We start from the raw sequence: 23,216 nt of genomic DNA on the forward strand, positions 1-23,216 counted from the left end.
TTTTAAAAAATCATTGACTTAAAAATCAATAGCAGAATACAACAGTCACTAATATGCCGTTATGTAAAAATGTGAGTGTGTAACCGATATGATTCTGCAATTTGTATTTGGGGTAAAAATGGGAGTTCATAACCCAATTGAGTCAAATGTATGAAAGATGATATATCATGAGCTTTGTAATGTTTTGAACAACCAATTAAAAATAAATAAATAAATAAATAAATATTTACATGATAAGAATTTAGATGCTGCAAGTAAATCTTAAAGGAGGTCTATAATTCCATTGATAAGTCATTTTTATTTGCTTCCCATTGCAGCTATGTCTACAGCATTCTTTTTATTATTAAAATTAGCCTATAGACAATTTGTTGCAACTATAAAAATCATGCCAGAATTTGAGTTTTTGGTCAGTGCCATACTTTCATTTTATTATTAAAGTCGTGGCTTTGTCTTTTCCTCCTTTTGAAAGGTAGAAATATTAATGGTGGGCTGGGGATGTGGCTCAAGTGGTAGCATGCTCGCCTGGCATGCACAGGGTGCTGGGTTTGATCCTCAGCACCACATAAAAATAAAATAAAGATGTTGTGTCCACTGAAAACTAAAAAATAAATATTAAAAAATTCTCTCCCTCTCTCTCTCTCTCTCTCTCTCTCTCTCTCTCTCTCTCTCTCTTTAAAAAAAAGAGAAATATTAATGGTAAGAAAATCATTCAGTCTTTTAAAATCAATTTTATGGTAGATTTACCTATGTAATTTATAGTGTTTTATAAATGTATTTATCAGTCTTTTAAAATCAATTTTATGGTAGATTTACCTATGTAATTTATAGTGTTTTATAAATGTATTTATAATATATATGTATATATACCTTTATATACATATACATTATGTGGCAATAAGTTATGTTTTATAAATATATACATACATATATAAACATATACATACTTATCTTATATGTTTATTTAACATAGTGTATACATTTATATATTTATTAATATATATTTATATACACACATAGCATGTGGAAATAACTTTGGCCTGTATTCCTTATTAGATCAAACTGCTAGATTACTATAACTAAGCTAAAAGAACTCAGATAATTTTATATATACCATACTCACAAATTAGTTTCTTTAGAAGAAAGTAAAATCCACAGTGTTCTTACATTGGAAACCTCTGTTTATCTCTATAGATGTTCCTGATAAAGAACATCTTAAATTAAAAATTATATATAATATAATTAATAAATCTGAAATATCAGTCTGAAAATGTTTGTCATCTGTCTTTGAAACAAATTAGGTTCTTAAATATTAGTGTAAAATTCATTGATATTTTTATATTAACATATTGACTAAAACTTTATTTGAGTTTGGTTAGATCTAGTTACTTAAAAATCATCAAAAACCACATAACCATGAACTTTTAGAAAGTTATGTAAGGCATTATATTTGTACATGCTACCTGTGCATGAGTTCATTTAATTAATTAATTTAGGTGACTTTATGCTTCACTGAGTATTAATTAAATATAATTGAATATGACCAGTAAACTTAAGTGTAATTTATTTTTTTAAACTTTAGTCTGGCTTTAAATTTTAAAATTACTTAGTCCTCACTTGCATAATATATATTTGGTAGCCTATTTTAACCCTCAGATGCTAATCAAATCAAACAAGGAGGACCAGATAAGCTAATATTTTTTTAACTTAATGTAAACTGTGAATATCATTTAGCCTTATGCATGCATTAGTTTAATTTAGTTTGCTCTTAATCATCATTATAATTATCTTTTCCTTGCTCATTTAAACATGTTTACAAGTCTCCTGTTTTACAATCTAAATTCTCCATGCATCCTAAGTAAGAATTTGATATTCAGTGTACAAAATTTAACCACAGAATAAAGTAAACTAGAATAGTATTTAGAGCTTTATACTGCATGCCTAAGATGATATGCCACTTGAAAAGCAGTTGGGCATATCTTTATTTGCAAAACATTATTTAACTTAGGGGTATTCTAAAGTCTAAACTAATTAAAATTTTTGTAGCTTTTAATTTTCTATTTTAAAAAATCATGCATTAAAACAAGGAGCAATAAACAGATTGTTGGCTTTATAATAAGTGATTAAAGTATATGTAAAAGTACATGCATGATGTTTTAATTCATGGGTAGATTTTCATATGCTACATATAATATACACATAAATAAGGCAATCTGTGTGTATGGTACTAAATTCAATATTGGTAAGTTCACCCTATTTATGCACCATAATAAGCTGAAATTTGTTTTAGGAAAATAAGTTTAACATTATTATGATTATGATGTGCATACTGGGAAACAAACCCAAGGCCTTGTTAACGGTAGGCAAGCAAGCACTCTATCACTAACTATACCCCCAGTCTTATCAATATTCTGTAAACATACTTCAGTGCACACTACCAACTTTCTATGAACTATTTGGCTCTTACTATGAAAGACATGTTTCTAACCATTAGCTATTCTTTTTTTATTACAACATTTCCAAATGTAAGATGGACATTTGTATTTTATAGAACTCAATAAAAATGATTATCCAAGAAAATAAATTTCATGAGTTATATTTTCTGCGATTTATATTCAGCATTCAGTATTTGGGTTGAGAATGAAGTGCCATTTCAACTCATCAAATTCCCAGGTCTCCCATATCACAAGATGAGATTAAATATCTATTTATATCAGATATATATATATATATATATATACATATAATGTATATGTATCTATATATGTATGTCAGATATATATATAGATAGATAGATAGATATACATACTATAACTATCTATATATATATGTATCATAAAATTTCCTTGTAAAATGGCAGATCTATTCACTGGAATGATTACTTTTAGGATACAAAGCTCAAAGCATGTTTGACTGAATAATAAGAACATTTTTTGACAACCAGACTTGACATGGATAACTGTTCAGCGATTCATCTCCTTCAGTACTCCATCGTTTCCCTCTAAGTGGTTACTCCCTGTGGATCTATACAACAAACATTGCATTGGGTCACAGAAGTATTTTTAAGCACTCCAATTTCATAGTGTATGCTTGATGGACAGAATAAAATGTATTCCTTCAGCTGTTCCAGAATGAGGGCAGGGGGTAAGATAATAGGAGAAGCAAAGGCAAGACAGAATTAGATCTCAATAAATGCTACAAACTTAGAGTACTTTTACCTCTAATTCTTTTCCTTACCTACAACTGTTAGTTTCATTAAAATACTCTTTTTTTTTCCTCCTTAATTTCTAACCAGCCGTTAAAGGGGTAAGTTTTCACATAATGTCATAAATTTACACACACATACACATAAATCCAAGCTGAGCCTTTGATGCTGTGGAAGAGAATTTAAACATTTTAAAACATCAAACTAAATTTACATTAACTGAGGTATGGCTAAAAAATAAAAATAAAATAAAAATAGTGCAGTGAATAGAAAATTGCAAAAGAAATCCACGTTACAAATAAGCTCTAAACACATTTATAATTCATAAACAGTATTAAAACGATTGCTTATGTCATATTAGTTAAAATAACAAAAGTAAGAAAATATGAACAATGCAGAGGTAATTTAAAAAAACAAAAATAAAAGTTAATAAAATATTTTATCTGCATCAAAATATTCTTTGGAAACCAAAAATAAAAAAAAATGTATCATGTATGTTCTTTCAGGTTGAGCTGTAAAAGTCAGAAAAATACATAGTCCAGGCTATTTGACTTGCTGAAAATGTGGAATTCTAAATATCCCCTAAGTATAAAGCAAAAGGCTTTCTGAACGGAAGTGCTGTGCTCCTCCTACAAGTACAAAGAATTCCAGTTCCATTTCTATCAAAAAAACGTATTTGCTTCAAACTGAAACAAATGACCTGACTTTCCATACAGAGTGAGTCCAGCCGAAGCTGTGACTGAAGGTTTTTCTCCAGAGCTCCAAAGACACCTGTAGAATCTCCTGAGGGAAAAGAATGCTTTCTGGCAAGGCCTAGATCAGAGTTATCCAAAGCGAAACTTGAGTCTGTATTTCACTGTCTTGGGACTTTTGCGAGGTGTAGAGAGTGGAACCTTTGGCTTGACAGGGGTAGGTGGCTTTTTCTTTTCAGGAACAGTAACAGTGAAAGAAAGTTCCGGCTGCTCAGACTGCTTGAATCTTGGTAGAAAGTGGGTGGAGATGTGTTGGGGTTTGACCCGAGGACTGCAACCCCGTTTAGCTTTCCCTCGTTTATTCAGGGCCACGTACCACTCCCGCCCTGTCCTTTCAGTTCTGTGGGTTGCCGAAGCATAGGTATTATAGCTGTTTTCTTGAAATCGCTCCCTGAACTTGCAGTCATCTGTAAATTTGGCCTAAATGGGGGAAAAAGAGAAAATTTAACTTGTAATATTTTCAGCATGTAATGAAATATGATGTCTCAGACCAACAAAAGAAAAACCAAGAATTCTATTGATCCCTCGCTCTCCTACTTTATTCCCTTTTATAAAAACATATTTGCTTCTTTTTAAGTTGCTTTAAAATTCCTGCTTTTATTTACATATTTCTTCTTTTTTCATCTTTGTAACTATGATTTCTGTTCACAATGTACTTGGTGACACAATGTTAATATATGTATTCTAATGATAATTTGAACTCCTCATTTAAACATTAAGAACTCCTAATATATTAAAACATTGTTACTATTTAAATAAAACTTTGACATTTATAGTTGATTTTTTTAAAATCATATAGATAAAAATCTGTAGATAGGATTTTCCCCCCTCTAGGTCACCAAGAAAATAAATAGAACTATACTACTAAGAAACAATTGCCTAGTAAAACATAAATTTGTGTTTGGAGAAATGGGGTCAAACTGTTCCTTTGAAACAAGCATCCATTTTCAATGTTATCAGTGTAATTCATGCTGCTGAGAGAGGAGTAGCATATGGCCCTATTAATATTGCATGTGTTAAGAGATCTTTCGGAAAAATATAGCTTTAAACATGTGATACGAGAGAGTGTAGAAAGAAAAACATACTGGAGTCAGTATTAACACCTTAGCTATATCTCTCTCTCTCTCTCTCACACACACACACTCTGACCTTGAAATGTTCACACAATAGTGGAAAAGCAAACAGACAGACATCATCATGGTGCAGCTTAATAAGTGGAATTATGAGTAGAAAGTCTTCAGAGGTTACAATGACAACTTAGAGGAAAGGCATCTAAGAGGGCAGAGGTGAAGGGAAGAGGGCAGAAAGTCTTCCTGAAAAGCTGACATTTGAGCCGATGTCACGGAGGCAGGTGAAATGAGAAAGAATTTCCCGGGAGCAGGAACAGTATGTTCAAGGGTCAGCGTCACAGTTTGAATACCTATTAAGCAGTTTGGTGACTTCCGTGTGGGAGGCTTGAGGGAAAAAACAACAGACAAGGATGACAAAGTAGATCAATACCAGACCAGAAAGGGCCTGGTTTGCTGAACTAGGGTTGGAAGGAGTATGGTAGGGGAAAGAGTGTGAGCGTAGGGCCAGACATGCTACCAAATACCAATTCTGCCACTGGAGCTCCTAGCCTTAGGTCCCTTGTCCACAAGCCTTACCCCACAGGGTTACTGTGAAAATAGAAATATTTTAGTAGGAAAGGGATCTTTACCTTTCATCAAACTCAAGAGTCCATAACCTTCAAGGAATTAAGAGTGTGTCTACCAGTCTAAATTCCTACATTTTATGGTTCATGGAGCTCCATGGCATAGAATACTGGGGTTAGAAATACCAAATATTTTGTCCCCCATATATAAAAACACTAAAAGCCGTGCATTTCTATTTCAGGCAAGATGTTCTATGCTGGAAAAAAAGTGTCCTTTGCTCTTGCTTTTTCTAGTAATGTCAAACTTTGCAATGTAGATCATAACACCATAACCCAAAAGTCCGGATAATGCAAAGCAATTTACTAGACACACCGTTGAAGTACCCATGGACTTTTGGACTTGTACTGACAATTACAGAAGACAACCTGGATCAGGGCATTTACAACAGCACATTTATCTTATGTACAATACTTCACCAGAGTTATTTACATTTAAGTGCAATACAGCTCCTTATTTCGGGGCTATGAAGCTATATACCTAGGTCTTCCCCAAGTCTTCTGGTCAATGTCCTGGATTTGATCTCCAGCAGGCTAGGAGCAGGTGTGTTAAAAGAACCACCTCAACGTGTGGCATTTCTCTCTTTCTGCCTTACACCACACTAGCCTATGCCTAGGCCAAGAGTGCAATGATGATGTCACTTTAGAAATCATAGTTATTGTTCTCATTTTTTATTTAAAAGATCTTCTTACAAGTTAAATATATGTATCTGTCTATAGCTGCTGCTTAGCTCTTAAAACGTCTCTTCCATTTAATTAGATAATCTTAAAGTTTTATTTTAAAATAAAAATTGTAGCCATCTGGAATATTTCTGGCTCCATAACAGGACAAGCATTTTAGAAAGGCAAAGAGCATTTCGTTAAAAAGAGAACAAGGGCTGGGCCCATAGCTTAGTGGTTAAAGGGACGGAGGTGGAGAGTTTTTCTTAAAAGATAGCTGTATAACTTTTTTGAATATGTATAGATAATGCATTATATTATGTACTATGTATATATACAACATTATAACTTGACTTTTACCTCTGTTTTATAAAAATAACAGTAATTGCTTTATCCAATGTTGACAGATTTTTAAAGGTATTACATTATTTAACCTTGTTTATCCTTATGTTAAAGAACATGTAATTTTTCAGTTAATGTGGCTGATGGTCACACACACACACACACACACACACACACACACACACACCATCACATATCTTCAAAAAATGTCAATTCCATCTTAAAGTGTCTCAGAATAGTGAAAAATTTAGCTACCCCACCCATTAAAATTGCTCTATCTAAAAAATATTCTCCTTTTTTCCTCAAGATTGTTATTTTTAAGTTCTTTCTTAGAAGGAGCCTTTTTAGGAGTTGGCTGGTCAGACTATCAATTTTTCAAGGGTTATCTAATTGTCCCACAGAGTAGAGATATATTCATAGTGCTAAGGACCCACACACTCACAGCCCTTCAGGCACCCCAAAGCCTACATGAAAACAAGAGTAAAGCAGTCAGACTGTTTTGGCTTTCTTAATTGGCTTCTAATTTAATGTTTTGTCTGAAAAAGTCTTCCAGCTCTGACAGAACAGAACCATTTGAGAAAAATACTTCAGCTATTTTTTTTTTTCACCAGGAGATCTAGTTTCTTCTTGAAGGATTGACTGTTCTTGTCAGCATTTGCAGTCTTGCTCCAATAAGATTGTGACCCTCAGCAGTACATCTTTGCATGTAATGTCATGCCAGGAGCATCTTTATTGCAAAGATCACCAAAAAGCATAGGTATTAGGTGTAAGTATTAAAATATATACATTTACCACTAGATAATTTTGCATAATAAAATTTCCAGGCTACTTCTCATATTTAAATTGTCCTTTGACTTTTATAAATTTCTTTAATAAACCATACACTTTAAAATAATAGAGATGCATTATTTCCATAGAAAAATAAGGATGGCATACAGACTTTTTCTGTAGTTAAGATGTAAAGTAGGGAGGTGATCAAATTTCAAATAAGCTACTGAAACCACAACTCCCATCATTTCACTGCCCTACTACCATCAGCCACTACAACAGAAACAATCATTAGAATGTTTGTTTAAAACAAAAAACAAAAAACTAGCTTTATTTCAAATATAATTTGAATAAGTTTTAATAATAAATATAATAGATATTTATTGACTATGTAACACCTAAGCACTATGGTGGTTTCTATCTTTATAGAGGTATGGTCCTTCCCAGGTTCTTTGATGATTTAAATGATCTGTATTTTGTCTTTAATTTTTCCTTCATCTCTCAAATTACCTTCAACAAGCCATGCTTATAAAATTAAAACAAAATGTTGAAATCAATGAATTTTAGGTAGTTTCCTATACTCCAAATTATCAAAACAAATAAAACTTAAACACATTAAACTATGTTTCCTGGAATAACCAAATTACTTCAAGGTAGGGAAGCACACTGCTAAGGGAAACAAGAACTTTTTCATCAGAAGATACTGTCTTTTCCTTTTTTTTCTTTTTTCTTTTGGTGCTACTGGGGATTGAACCCCCAGGGGTGCTCTACCTACATCTCCAGCCCTTTCTAATTTTTACTTTGACACAGGATCACACTGTTGCTAAAGCTGGCCTCAAACTTGTGATCCTCTGGCTTCCACCTTTGGGATTACAGTCATGTACCACTGTGTCCAAACTAAGAATCACTTTCTTGATTCTACTTATCTCTTCACAATGAAGAACATATTTTAAACAATTAATGTTTTTTTAAAAGTTCAAATTCATTTTAAAGAAAGCAAAATTTAAGATTACCTAGGATATTTCAGAAAAGACTAGTTCTACAAAATTGGAATTAAACAGAGGATCAATTAATCCAAGTAGAAAATCTCTCTAAAACAACATTGTTTTAAAAAAACTCCCTAAAGCCTTAATATAGTTTTGTTCCTTAGTAAATACCATGTTCTATGATGATTGAGAATCTTACAATGAATGAATTGAGGCTCTGCAAATGCCAATTCTTATTTATGTGCAACTATAGAAGTAAACAGGAAGTATATGAAAGTGGTATGGAGATAGGAGTGAATTTGCATTAATGCCTGTATAAGTCATAGACTGTGAAGTTTTCTATTTCACTATTTTTTTCTTTTGATTTGTCTCTTTCTCTTGAAAGAACTTATAAAATGAAGAAATAATCAGCTAAATCTAAATAATTAAAGTGTTAAGAACTAACATCATTTACCAATTCAAATGTTATTATAGAGTGCAATAAAAATGATCATTGTTCTCTAAGCAAAGTTTTCTTGCAGCATGCATTACTAGTTCTGGTTTTTATATTTACATTCATTGCTCCTTGATTTCTATCCCTAACCCCACCAATGAGGTTGCCCTGAACAGGTACCCAAAGCCCACTCCATTTTGTATGGTTTTGCTCTGAGGGTTTTGCACCCTGAGGGCTGCTTTTCACTCTTAACCACCTAAGCCCCACATGGGTCAGTTGTAGCCCTATCCTACCATGATATCTCCAGAGCAAGGCCATAATTCCTGCTTGACATTAGACATCTACCCATTCTATATCTCAGTTCTTCCTATTAGCCAAAGAAATATAGACCTGGTTTTAATCACAACCAATATAGTAATACAATGAGGAATACCAACCACAGGATCTTCCTTCTGAACTTCGTGAATTACTAAAATTATTAAAGAATCCAGTTCAAAATGCAGATCCTAGAGTTATCTCCAGACACTATGTTTTAGTAAGTGTGAGGTGAGAGCCTGGGCTTTTATGGTCAACCAGCATCCAAGCTGATTTTGACGCAGGTGAGGTAAGGACCACATCAAGAGAAACATGGTAGAAGATGGGACCTTTCTTCCTGATGTCTTTAATAGCTCTATAAACCCGGCTATTGAAGGCTACTGTGTGTCTCACGGCTTACCTGTATTACTTACCTCTTCTAATAATTCATGACTATTAAAATACTATTATGTGATTGTCAGTCAGAGAAAACAGTTCACTTAAAGTCCACATTTATCCAGTGTCAGATTGGGCCTGTGAATTAGGTTTCATCTTTTAATTCCTAGACTAAACCTCTTTTTATAACACTATTCAAACCAAGGTTGTCACCCCAGCTTTTATGGGATCTTATTGGCTCTGAAGTTGTTTCATGTTAAAACAATGATAAATAACAAGTGCCATTTCCCAAACCATCAGAGAAATGTAACACCATCCCTTGCTTTAGGCAAACTTCCTCAGTAAAGTAGGCTCTCTTGCCAGACTTACACAGGGCAAATTTAAAGGAAACGAAGATATACACACACACACACACATACACACATATGTGTATATATGTATATACCCACATTTAGTTGTAGATGGACACAATATCTTTATTTTTTTAGTTTATTTATTTTATGTGTTGCTGAGGATTGAACCCAGTGCCTCATGCATATGAGACAAGTGTTCTATCACTGAGCTACAACCCCAGCCCACAGGCAAAGGTCTTGATAAAGCTCATGGTCTTGACTGGAAGAGAGAAGCTTATTAGGTTATTTTTTTAAGGATGAAGATAAGTATTGCTCAAGCCTCCATTTCCCCTTCCAGTGAATGTGCCCAACTTTAGGGGCTGCTGACTCCTCCTCACTCTGCCCCCAGCACAGGAAGTCCAGCCCAGATTCTCATCCTAGCAAGCCAGCTGGCACCCTCTGAAACCAGGAAAGGAGGATGTTCTAGTCCTTGCTCAGGGCTGATCAAGCATACATTCCATGCCTGTTTCGTAAACTCTGCAATTAGCTTTCCTTCCAAACATGATCCCCTAAAACCCTACGAAACAAAAATAATTCCAACACATGCTTCTCTCTGGATCTTTAAAATAAGCTGACATGTTTTCCCCCAATAGACAGTGAGCTATCACACATAATTTACGAAAATGCTAAAGAATACATAATAACCACCTTTCATAGGATTTCATTTTGGCAGGGGCCAGGGGTGGGGGAGAAAAGATGGACACTAAGAATTACAAGATTATGACCCTAGGAAATCCTCACCTTTTAAGAGCAGAAACTGGGGAATTTGCTTTCAAATTAGGTTCCTTGGAAAAAGGAAAACTCAGTAGATAGATAAGGATTCACTGTGTGCACAAAAAGTCTAGATACAAGGGGAATAACTTCCATGACAAATAGGACTGGGGTCTTCTCTAAATAACTGACCTCAAAATCCGAAAGAAAGAGACTGAAGATCGTCCACCAGCTGCCAGGAAGATCCATTTAAACTTTTAAGCCCTGAACACTTGTCCAGCACTACTCTCAGCATTCTATATGTATTATCTCATTTCACTTAATCATCCCATAGATTGCTACTGTAATTTTCCTACCATTATTGGTTGATAAAGCCAACAATAGAAAGAATAAGCACAAGGACACAGTAAGAGTGGAGCAGGGTTCAGCCTTGGTGATCTAACCACATTCTCAGAAGAATCTAGAAAGACTCTCTAAGGGGTCTTTCGGTAAATATCCCAAACCTGAGGGACAGCAGAAACAGAGAATGACACTCAGACTCAGAAAGTGCCTCAGCATAAGAAAGTGTTGAGACAAAGAGCAGAGGCCACAGCAAGGGCTCTGACTAACCCTCATGGCTCTCTGGGAAGCAATTATCTCCTCCTACTCGCCATGACTCCTGACGCATTTTGACAAGGTGAAGACCATACACCTTCATCCTGTAAAGAATGCTGAAAAAACCTGCATGGTAGGAATTTGACTGTGTTGTATATTTAGAGTAAACCAAAAGTTTTAAGGAAAGTTAGATGTGAATGAGAGACTCGAAAGAACAGCGAGCCCAGCGTATTTACAACAACTAAAGTTCAAATGAAATTTCTCTTACAGAATTTAAAAACTCAGCATAAAAATGAAATCCACATCCATGTTGCCTAAATCTACTCACTCTGGGCTATTTCAATTGGACATCTTTGGGTCCACTGATGATAGATGAAGCACTTACTAAAAGATTTCTGTGGACAAAACTGATCTTTTCTGTTTTGAAAGTTCAAACGGAGAGGGTTCCCCTAAGCCACACATCATCACATTGGATAACCGACATTTGTAAAAGTCTCTGATAGGTTCTGTGGCAGACACATCTCTTCCTCTCTGGAAGATAGATGTAAAGGGGGCAGGGATGGAGGGGAGTGAGTACAATAAAAGTGTTTGGAATCAGAAAGAGAGAGCGCTAGAAGGAAATGTGCAACTTTACATATCCAAAATTATTCACTTGTTTAGGTATTTTAAAAATACTATAAATATTCCAAGGATATGCCAAAGTATTCATTTGTTATAGGTTATGTGAAAATTTTATTAAGCCATGCACTTACTAATCCTTGTAAATACATGAAAACAATGCAATTGGTTCCAAAATGCCATGTCTTATTTCAAGCTAACTTTTATATTCCAAGCACTACAGTGTTTTAAAAAGAGACAGAACTTTGTAAGAGGATATAGTTCTGGTTTAATAACTTGTTAACTGTGTGACCTTAGGAAAATAATTTAACATCTCAGGTTCTTTCCTCACCTCATTATCTAATGAGATAATGTGAGTGAAAGAGCTTTTACAGGACTCTGAAAGTCCATTATCCCTGCCTGGTAACTAATTTTTAATACTCTGTTACTATAAAAACCAAGTTGAAAACCTACAACTATCCATGAATATTTCCCAGTGCAGTGGGGGACTACTTTCCCCAGGATTAAATGAATATTTTACATTTCTACACTTATTCTTTACATTTACTTTGTGGATAGAAATTTAAAGGTAACTCTTAAAATACTTCTGCACAATTATTAGTTTAAAGTAACTCACAAATTATACTTCTAATCCTAAAAGTATGAGTTGTTGGCCTTTAGGATGACGGTGTGATTTTATAAAAATCAAAACTCCATCAAATAATCATATTTAAGTTATGAAAACAATTTTTAAAACATGTTTACCTAGAAGCTGAATACAGGAAAGCTGGGCATAAAAGTGATAATTGCTAGGATTAATGCTATTTCTGAATTCAACTTCTTTAAAAATAAATCACTTTATAATTTAATTAGGTTTCCATATAGAGAGAAAGTGCTAATAAAAGCTCAGATAAGAGAAAGTGGGATTGAACAATTGGTTTTAAAAGAATCCACATAATCACAGGGCTTAATTTTTTTATCTACAATTCAGCTCAAAGTCATCAGAATGACTTTTATATCAAAGAGCTTCAGTGAGTGACAAGAGCAAGACTTGCTTTGTACTGTTTAAAAGTCATTATTCCATGAAATAACTTTAGCCTGCCAAGATGAAAAAGAATAACAGATGCTGTTTTTGCATTATCTGCATTATTTCCACCAGTCATCCTTAGACATTTGGGTCAAATTTCTAGAAATTTGTTACTTGCATTTGACAGAGGAATCATGTATCCTAACCTCTCAGTTTGACCTTTCTAATTGGCATCCATTTATAATACTTTGCTTTCTGTGGCAATTATCCTTAAGCTGGTCCAAGTTGAATCTATTTTTTGCATGTATAAATGTGCATAAATCAGAATGTTTTCAAAGTTAAAATTTTCATGCATAACCAACAAACCAATGAGAGAAAATTTCCTTATGTACATCATACATTATTCTGATGCTTAGATTTTGAAGGTGTTTCAATCTTTTACAACCTTAAAGTAGTCTGGGGAAAAGTTACTCTGTCCTGAGGCATTTAATCATTATTTTCAAAATATGTATGTGGATTTTAAAAAATCAAATGTTATTTTTTAATAAAATGAAATGTTTGTCTTTTTCCACAGTAATGCAGAATTTTGTCCCTTAAAATACATAAATAAAAAAATCAAAGATTTTTAATTGCTCCATCAGAACAATTATTTTATAAATACTATATTATAGCTTGCTAGAGCATAATAATGAGTTCAGAATATAAAATAGGCAAATAATTTTATAATTCTTGCAATTAATTATTAAAAAGTTTAAAACAAAGGGGTTTTCTATGTATCTTAATAAACTGAGATTCTAGTAGTTTATTATATTTATACTACTTTTATTTTATTACATATACTAATAGGTAGTGTTTATTCAACACAATAATACCAATATACAAACACTGTTCTAAGTACTTTATATGTATTATCTCATTTAATCCTGAAGTGACTATAGAAATTGCTCCAACTCTAGAGAATCCTTCAAAATTATTAACAAATCACCTTTATCTAAAGGAAAGAAAAATTATAAAGGTCTTACACATTTAACAAAGTGCAACTCTCAAAAGTCTACATAAAATAAAAATAATAAATAGTAACTTTCAATTAGCTGCATTCAACTAAAAGTTCCATACACTTTGAAAATAGGAAAGGTAATATTTCAACAATTCATTTATTAAGAATTAAAAAGAATATAAGCTAAAGAACTAATTTCAAAGAATAATTTTTTAAATTATTTAATGTGAAGAAAGTTAGTATACCACAGAGAAAACATAAATCATTTTTAAGTGCCATGTGTACATAGTAATATAAATAAACAGAATCAGAGTGGGAAAGCTAAGCTACATGTATTTTATTACCTTTAAAATGTTTTAATATTTCCCATGTGAAGGGTGTTTTAATAACAAAGCAAAAAAATAAATAATTTATAAATTGATGCCAAACCTTGTAAGTGATGTGAAGCAATTTTTAAAGTGCAAAATTAGTCTTGATAGCATTAAGAAGTCATTATATTTGATGTGACAAAATACAGGGGAAAAACTCCTCAAATTCATCAAATAAAAAATTTTCATGGAAGTTTAAAGACTTCTTATTACCGGCTTCTTCCCTTCTTGCTTGTTAATGTGAAAATATGTTATGCTACTTAGATTCGATTTTTTAACATTGTAAATAGTTTTTAAAATTAAACAAGAAATTCATTTACTGAACATACACCATCTCCACAAACATGAAAATTTTAAATGTTGTGCAGTATTGTAATACTGCTCCACATTTGGGCCCTTCTAAGAAATAAAAGATGGCAACCACTTTGAAAAAGTTATTTGCAAATACATTCACCTTGAAAACTTTTTATAGACTCTAATACCTTTTCAAGTCAAAAAAATAGTAAATGCTTAGAAACCCACATAGAATTCTCTTGGTTTTATGTACGTAGAATTTTACCAAAAACAAATTCTCTAAGCAAGGCATTTATCTTTTCTACCAATTTGGAAGATCAATTGATTCTTTGTTACAAATGTAAAATCTCCATAACACCTTGAACAAGTATAAAGTGGTTCTACTTACACTTGCATGGAGTTTTCCTTTTTTTGACATCGCTAAAAATTTGTTGCTGAAAACTCCTCGTATTCCTACAATCCCCTGAGACACAGCAAATATTTCCAAAATACCTAGGATGACAGAAATCCCAAAATAAAACACAGACTCTTCTATATATCACTGCGAAGAATTAAATTTCTACATAGATTCTTGCCATTCTTTATTACTGTTGTTAAAAAAAGGAATTTAGTATTTAACATTCTTATTTTTGTGACATTCACTTTGTTGAAAAAAACAGCTAGTTTATGATTATCATGCACCAATAAAAATATGGAAAAAACAGCTATCATTCAAGTATTCGTTTAAATAATTAATTTCGAGATTCAAAAAATCTGATTTTGCATCATCAGTAATCCTTTTTTTTTTTCAAATGAAAACTGCTTTTAGTAGACTATGTTTGGCAATAGAATCTTTTCAGGTTCTAAAAGAATCAGAAAGGCACGTTTGGTAAATATTTTAAAAAATAATTCCCATCCATTATTTTTCCATCAAAGATAACATGCTGTTTTTAACATTAAAGTCATAGAGTGCTCTCAAAATTAATATAAACCGTTGGAAAGCCTGGAAAACAATATTTATAAAAAAATAAATCCTTCTTCTCTGATCATCGCAATTTGAGTGTAAATAAATATATACAGTATTCAATTATTTAGCAAGTAGCTCATTTAAAGACTACACATAACAAGATACTGAAAACGTTATGAATAACATTGGCTTAACACATGTTTTATGGACTATGTTTTTAAACATCTTGTACTTGAATCATTTCCTGAAAGAAATTAATGAGATATTTTATTACATTATTATTTATATTTTGTATTTCATATCTAGCATTATCAAGTCAGTGTCACTCTCTCTGCTACAATACTTTCTAAGTCCACACTCACTGAGTCAAAAGAATTGCTCATCACAGTTCACAGAGTATTTTCAAAAGATGAAACCTATAATCTGCATACAATTGAAAAGGCTACCTGTTTATCATAAACTCACATATAATGTATTACAGAGATGAGAAAAACATAATGTTTTTATTGGTTACCTACATCAAATTTCAGAGAAACAAAAAAGACTGAAATGATATAGTCCACTAGAGCTAGAAAAAGATCTATCCTAGAGAAGAACAAAGGAAAAAGAAAAAAAAGAATGAAGCAAGGAAGACGAGAGGAAACAACACCTCAACACTCCAGTCTGTACTGTTCCAAGCATACATATTTATTTAGGATAACCATAAAACTCTGCTCAGTAGAAAAGTTTACCTGATTTCTTGCAATAGCAGTCTTTCTCTGGAGTACTTGAAGTACATGTAAAATTATTGAATTTATAAGAAGGAAAATAAGCACATTCATATGAAAAAAAATATTGAGCAAATACATTGCACATTGGAAGCTGAGCACCTCTAACTGTAATAAATACTGCTGCTTATTTATTCAATTTGGTTTCTTTAAAATATTTGATTAGAAAGCTCATCAGGAAAAGGGAATACCTGAAAAACTATTTTTGTTATAAACATTTTTAGACCAAAGGAAATAAAACACAGCTCAGAAAAACTGAAGCTGCTGATGTATTAGTGTTTCTTTTAATATATACAAATAGAAAAACACAAAACTGTTTTGAAGGAAGTACTTTTGCTTTTAGAAAGAAACCATTAAAGAAACTTTTTTCCCATACATTCTTTCCTTCAAAATGTTTTCATCTATTTATAATAGATTTTTCTATAAAAACTATTGGACTGAACTACATACTCAAAGGTTTAGAAACATTGTCAATTTATTGAATAGTAGCAAAGCACAGAAAATGCTTGATAAAAGTAAATACACTACGTAGATAGCAGTATACATAAATATATACACTGCTTTAGTAAACATGTAGTGCAAAAGTAGTATTTTTAACTTTACAGAGTTAAATTACAGAGATGCAATATGTTTTAATAATATTATTACTAAAATGTAACTGAAACACATCATATAAAGTTTTATTTCTATCAGAATTACAGAATGATATTAAAAAACATCATTAATGCATTAGTTATTGTTGGGGACCTGCTTGTGAGTACTATGTTCAAATAAAACAAGAAAGGAAAAACATGAGAAATCAAATATGTAGGGTGATAAATACAAAAGAGACAATTTGGAGTTGCTAGAGAAAGAGACTTGGTTGTGTTTCTCCCAATTTACTCAAGGTTTTGGAGTGTTAGATGTTCTTGATTCCATTCTCTGTGACATTACCTGGTTTGTTAAATGCAAACTGATTGTATATTAATAACAAATGTATGTTAGTATTAAAGATAAAATTTTCAGTACAATATGAGTTTGAAGCCTAACTTTAAAGATGTTGAGATAAAAGAACTTTATAAATATTTACTGAATAAAAATACCACTGCTTTGCCTAAGTAAATTATTGCTTTCTGACAGCTAGTATATTCTATTATTTAAGAAAGATCCATTTTGACTCATTTAACTTGTATCTCAACACAGAATACATTCTGTATGCATGTTATGCACATTTTGCAATGCAATGAATTTTAAATATGGGGAAGATAAATTTGTGAAATTTATTATTTTATTACATATTGCACAGTTTATTTTCTTACAAAATGAGGTGTTACATAAGAATGGAAAGATTTTATGATTTTAAGAAAATTATATTTAGGGGTGAGGGCTGTGGCTCAATGGTAGAGCGCTTACCTCGTATGTGTGAGGCACTGGGTTCAATCCTCAGCACCACATAAAAATAAATAAATAAAATAAAGATATTGTATCCATCCACAACTAAAATAATATTTTAAAAAAAGAAAATTATATTTTCACCTTCACATATACCATTCTATTCAATATAATGAAGAAGAAAGGAAAGAGAAAAGATGAAATTAGATGAAAGAATTGTTTTTCAAACAGGCAACTTCGGTTTTGAACTTTTAAATTTCAGTGTAATTAAGGACTAACGTTGGGGACATATTAAGATTAAAATTTCCACATTAATGTCAGCAGTGAGTTTACAATGCCTTATTTTCTTGAACACTGGAACAAATTCTACAGGCATCACATACATCTTAAATTCTTGCTCCCCTACCCCAAGAGGTCACAGGCCTATTTTATCTATTTTACTATGCCAAATCTCAGTAACTTACTAAAGAATTCTACATATTTTATAGCCATCTGCATTAAATCACATGTAGGTAAATCCCAGGAAACATTTCTCTAACATTGACCTTTTAAAAAAATATTTCAGTGATTTCCAGACCCTTGTCATTGGGAGTTTGTGATCATAAATTTGATGGAAACTTATGGATGCCAAAACTTTATCCTTACACAAAATTGTGGGAAACAAAGCTTGTGTCACAGATCACAGATAGTCAATGAATGTCTGCTACATTGAATTGTCTTCTTTGACCACTGGCTACCTCTCTTTTTCTTTTGATAGAACTCCCTTTGTGCTCATGGAGGGGCACATGTTTTAGTACTCACTCTTCTGTTATTGTAGCCCACTCCTATGGTGTGGGGAGATGCTCAATATAAATTATCTCAATTAAAGTATTAGTAGATGGTGTGTTATTTTATATTTTTATACTATGATGTTCCTATTTAAGTATATTAAAAGAAGAGGGCAATGCTTAAAAGAAGGAGATAGTCTCTCTTGGTAGAATTTCATGGTTGACATCCAGGTTGAAGGAAGCAAGAATTTCTTGGTATCTCTCAGGTGATGCTCACAGTTTAATCCACTTACCTACAGGGATAGTTATTCCTAAAGAAGTAAGTTTACTTCAATAAGAAAGCACCTATATAGGTTTTTAAACTTAGTCCTCTATAGATTTTTTAATATAATAGTGCTCTATTGAGCAGATACAAGTATTAGAGTTGATGAATAAATATAGAAAAACTTAGGTATCTCAACCCATGTATTCAGAAGCTTTCAACAATCCATCAGAAAATTCCCAAGGAAAAATATTTAAAACTGAAGTTTCTCTACTTGTATCCATACAGCAACAGATATTTTGTGCAAAGTTATCAATGTGAATCTTGAAATATTCAATTTAGTAGTCTTTATTGATTAAATTTGTAACAAAATCTCTACTTGAGTTTTTCTGCACAGATAATATAGATTCTGGTTTATCTAGGCTTGACTGACCCTCTAGTTTGTATGACTCTACATAACACCAAAATTGATAGTAAATTCAGATTTTTTAAAAAGTCAGTAAAATTGAGGGTTCAATTAGTCAAAATATGTTATTATAATTTTCATATTTTATGTGATTGCTTTGGTTTTGTGTGGCTCCAGCTTTAAACTTTTCCTTTCTGTATTGATTCTTCAGTGACCTAGGAGAAGTCAACAGAAGCACTGTATTAAAACTAAATTTGAAAACATATAAATTAAAGCAAACCTTGTGTTTCTGTGTAATGGTTGCATCATCTTATCATTTGTCTTGTGTTTCTTCATCTTTTCCCATTATTTCCTTATAATAATGTTTCTATACAGTAAGTTTGATTCCACTTCCTGTCTTCAAAACTTGGAATTTTCATCTTATAAGAGAAACTAAGACTGTATTAATTGATACATCTAAAGAAATTATGTTTCAAAATCTATGACCACAGAGTGCTTCTGATAGTTAAACTAGGAAATATTTACAATTTGCAAAAGTATTCATTATCAAATGAAAATTGTGAAACATATGTTCCATCTAACAAATCTTATTATATTTAAAAGAATCAGTTAAATGAAGTTTCATGTTAAAACTTTGTCCTTTTTCTGAAGTAACTGGTTTATAGCAAAAAGAATATGTTTTTCTGTCACTGCCAACTCACAGACAATAGAATTAGATGATAAAGAAAAGTGATGTACCCCATATGCCCTTGACCCAGCTTAGTCTCTCTTATGAGACTTAGACAAATGTTTCTTCCTATGTTCTAAACAATAGTTCAGGACCAACCACCTGAGTTTACATAAATATCAGGAAACCACCAAGTGCCTACCTTCAAAGAGGTAAATGATCAACAGCAGTTAGCAAGATGCTGTTTCTCTTTCACAGCTATGTAAGGGCAGAGACCCACTTTAAATTTCCAAATTACCTGCCATTCTACAAAACATGAGACATCCTATATACTTTCTTAGTTGAACAATGGTAGCAAATTTTACAAAGTAGGATTAACATTCCTGCCATGACAAAGCAGCCAATCACTAGGACATGAATGTATAAGTTGTGCTTTTCTCTGTGAGAAGAATCTATGGAAGGCAAAACAAAACAATAAAAACAAAACTGCACATAAGTAACCAAAATATCCTGCTTAGTGAGGTAGGCATACTATATTGGGCGCATAAATGAATGAATAAGTGAATGAAACTAAGTCATATGAAAGATATAGATTAAAACTGTGAAAGACTGTTTAAAACTGGCATAAATTAGGAATTGTTATCTAAAGTTTTATTTAGGCACTGTTTAGTAAACATTCCTGCTCTTTTGTAGGTAACTTTTGACATGGATTTTAAAATGAATTATACCTTGGAAACTACAGGTAGTGGTGATTTCTTACCTTTGTTGATCTGTTCTCATTTCTCTTCCCACAACTTTCCTCTACTAGCAAGGCCTAAACTGCAAAAAATCTTTGACTCCTGTCTTGTCTCTGAGGAGAATAGGGTGATTATCTAGGGAATGAATATTACTCTCAGAGATCCCTAGCACACCAAAATCCACCCTAGACACATTTTTTTTAAGCTCCCTGGCTCCAATTTATTGCTTACTGCCTACTAATTTGGGGGGTGGGGAGGTCTTCCCTTGAGCACACAAAGATTATCCTGTTGATGCTGATTTTCTGGATAACCTGAAAGAAGAATGGAATACAGAAAGTTTTCCTGTTTAAAAAAATAAATAAATAAGAGGAGGGAAGATTGCTGGAAGTGGAGAATAAGCTCTGATGTCTGATGAAACAGTCAAATTGGACCAAATGAAAAGGATAAATAAAAATACTAAAACAGGTATAACTCCGGCTGCCCCTGAAATTTCAGAAAATTTGCTCTTCACCCCAACAGACAGTGCCCTTTATCACCAAAAGTGGAAGTTATTTGATCAGAGTAAAATGATCTCTAAAATATGAACATAGGCTCCTCTGAGAAGCGTGCTGGATTCCCTGAGGTGTGTGGGTAGAGCCCTCTGGACTAGGTGCTCCAGACATCTCACCACGTGCCCTGCAGTCAGCTGGAGTCCACCCCAAAAGATTAAAGAGGCTCAGGAGTCAAGCGTGGAACCGCTCCTGTCCTGGAGTAAACCTCCAGGTTTTACACCAGGCCCTCTAAAACCCACCGGAGGAGGCTTTTCAACCAGCCACCCGCCGATGTGTGCGCTTCCAATCCTGCTACACAGGCCCCTTCCAGATTGTCAGCCCGGTTGAGAAGCTTGCGCTCCTCCACAGCCTGAGGAGTCTACTGGCCTGTGGGGTCTTAGGTCTGAGGCAGAACAAGTCAGATACACCTGAGAGTAACCGACTGACTCCAGGTGACTAGGCAGCGCTATCTCCTGGTCACTTTTCAGCTCTTCCTGCATATCTCAGAGGCCACGGTAATGGATTTATCTGCTGAACAAACCCCTTCTGGAAAAGCGATTGGAACCAACCATGGAAAAGCCTCGCAGAGGATTGCTCTAATCCACCCCCCCCCCTACCCCGCACAGCCCCAAATCACCTCTTAGTTGCCTAGAAGCAGGGAGGGGAATACGTGGAGTGGCTGTGATGGTCTGGAAACTCAGATGAAGTGGAAGGGAAGAATAGATAAGAAAGAAGGAAGAAAGAAAATGCTAATGAAAAAAACTCATAAAGAAAATTAAGAACTTGATTTTTAAAAAAATCCTGCACAATTCGTACCCACAACAAATGGAACCTCTCTGTTTCTTTTAAAATACTTTCCTCTAATTGTCCTTCAAGACCAAGGATGTCCGCACTTCTAAAGAGATATTGTCATGGTCCCAAGACACGAAACTGTTAAACATCACTGGAGTTAATACTTGCAATGTCCATCACATCTCCCTCTCCAAACGTGTCCAGTTTTCCAGATAGCCGCCTTCTTCAGGCAAAATCTCTGCCCTCCCCCTGCCTCTTTCCATATATATTTCTATGCACATATACAGGTACCTATGTATATACATATGTGCAATATAAACATATACTATATTAATTCGGGATTTATGGTTATGGTTGGAGAAGGGAAGTATTTGAGATTTGATTCCTGTAAAAAAAAAATGAAATTCAGCTATGTACAGGGAAAAGGAATGCACTTTGATGCCTAATGAAAAATACCAACATAGTTCATAAGCAGAAAGTAAAGAGAAATTGAACACGGAAAAGTAAGAAATTTGGGGGGATTTTATGAAGGCATGGCCGGAGGATCATCTTGGGGGCCCAGCATCCTGGAAACAAGGTGCCTGTCTGGGCACCCGTCTCTGGGTAACCTTCACCTCAGGAATCGCCATTCCTCATGCCCAGCCCAGGAGAGGAGTGCGTATGAATGTGCCTTGTAGATGCACGTACACCCAACCCGCCCGGCTGTTCTCAGGACCAGCTGCGTCCCAGGCGATGGGGCTCCAGAAGGTGCTCCTTTAGCCCAAAGAATACTGGCTGTCCCTCTGGAACCTCCCATAGCCTGCCTAGGACATGTGCTGTAGGCGATCAAGCAACTTACTTAACATATTGGCTTCGTGGGAGCCATTGACTTTGCCATCCGGGTAGATCTGCAGATGAAAACCAATGCCCACTCTGCAGTAGAGACTGCCAGTCCGGCGCCCCGAGGGGCTCCACTGGAAACTGCTCTGCTCCAAGCCGCTTCCTTGGTTGCCCAGAGAAGCCGCGGGGGAGGAAGAAGAGGCAGGAAAAGACCTGGAAGATGTCGTGCCACTAGTGCTCTGGCGGCTGCCGGAGTCTCCCGGGTTCCTATCAGTGGCAGCGGGTCCGGATTGCCCTTTGGGGGCAAGATGCTTCTCCCCGTGAGCCCAAGCGCTGAGGATCAGGTGGCTGAGGAAGAGGAGGAAGAGGAAGGACAAGCTCATTCTTCCAGTCGCGGGGGTCCTAAGTGCATCTTGTTGGGTTGCTCCTGGGCTCTGTAGCCCCCGCGCGGCTGCGTGCCTCTGGCGCTGCCCCCCTCGCCGCACCGGGTGGACATAGCCTCGGGGAAGAGAGAGGGAGTGGGGGAGAGAGAGAGGCCACCGGAGCGGATCTCGGCGCTGGCACCGGGATATTTATAACGCCAGTGATCTCACTGCTCTGTGCACGCCTGCGAAGCTTCCCCTCACCCGCCGCTTTGTGTACTCACTGG

At 34.3% G+C, this 23,216-nt stretch overlaps 1 protein-coding gene across 1 annotated transcript; it reads right to left on the bottom strand.

Moving 5' to 3' along the window:
• Positions 1-4,026: 4,026 nt before the first annotated feature.
• Fgf5 (fibroblast growth factor 5) lies at positions 4,027-22,950 on the bottom strand. The gene is made up of 3 exons (XM_077803536.1): positions 22,587-22,950; positions 14,892-14,995; positions 4,027-4,374 (listed from the first exon to the last, which is right to left on the bottom strand). The coding sequence occupies exons 1-3, from the start codon at positions 22,948-22,950 to the stop codon at positions 4,027-4,029; spliced, it is 816 nt and encodes a 271-aa protein (XP_077659662.1).
• Positions 22,951-23,216: the final 266 nt, after the last annotated feature.

Source organism: Urocitellus parryii, chromosome 10, assembly GCF_045843805.1.
Source record: "Urocitellus parryii isolate mUroPar1 chromosome 10, mUroPar1.hap1, whole genome shotgun sequence".
Lineage (NCBI taxonomy): Eukaryota > Metazoa > Chordata > Mammalia > Rodentia > Sciuridae > Urocitellus > Urocitellus parryii.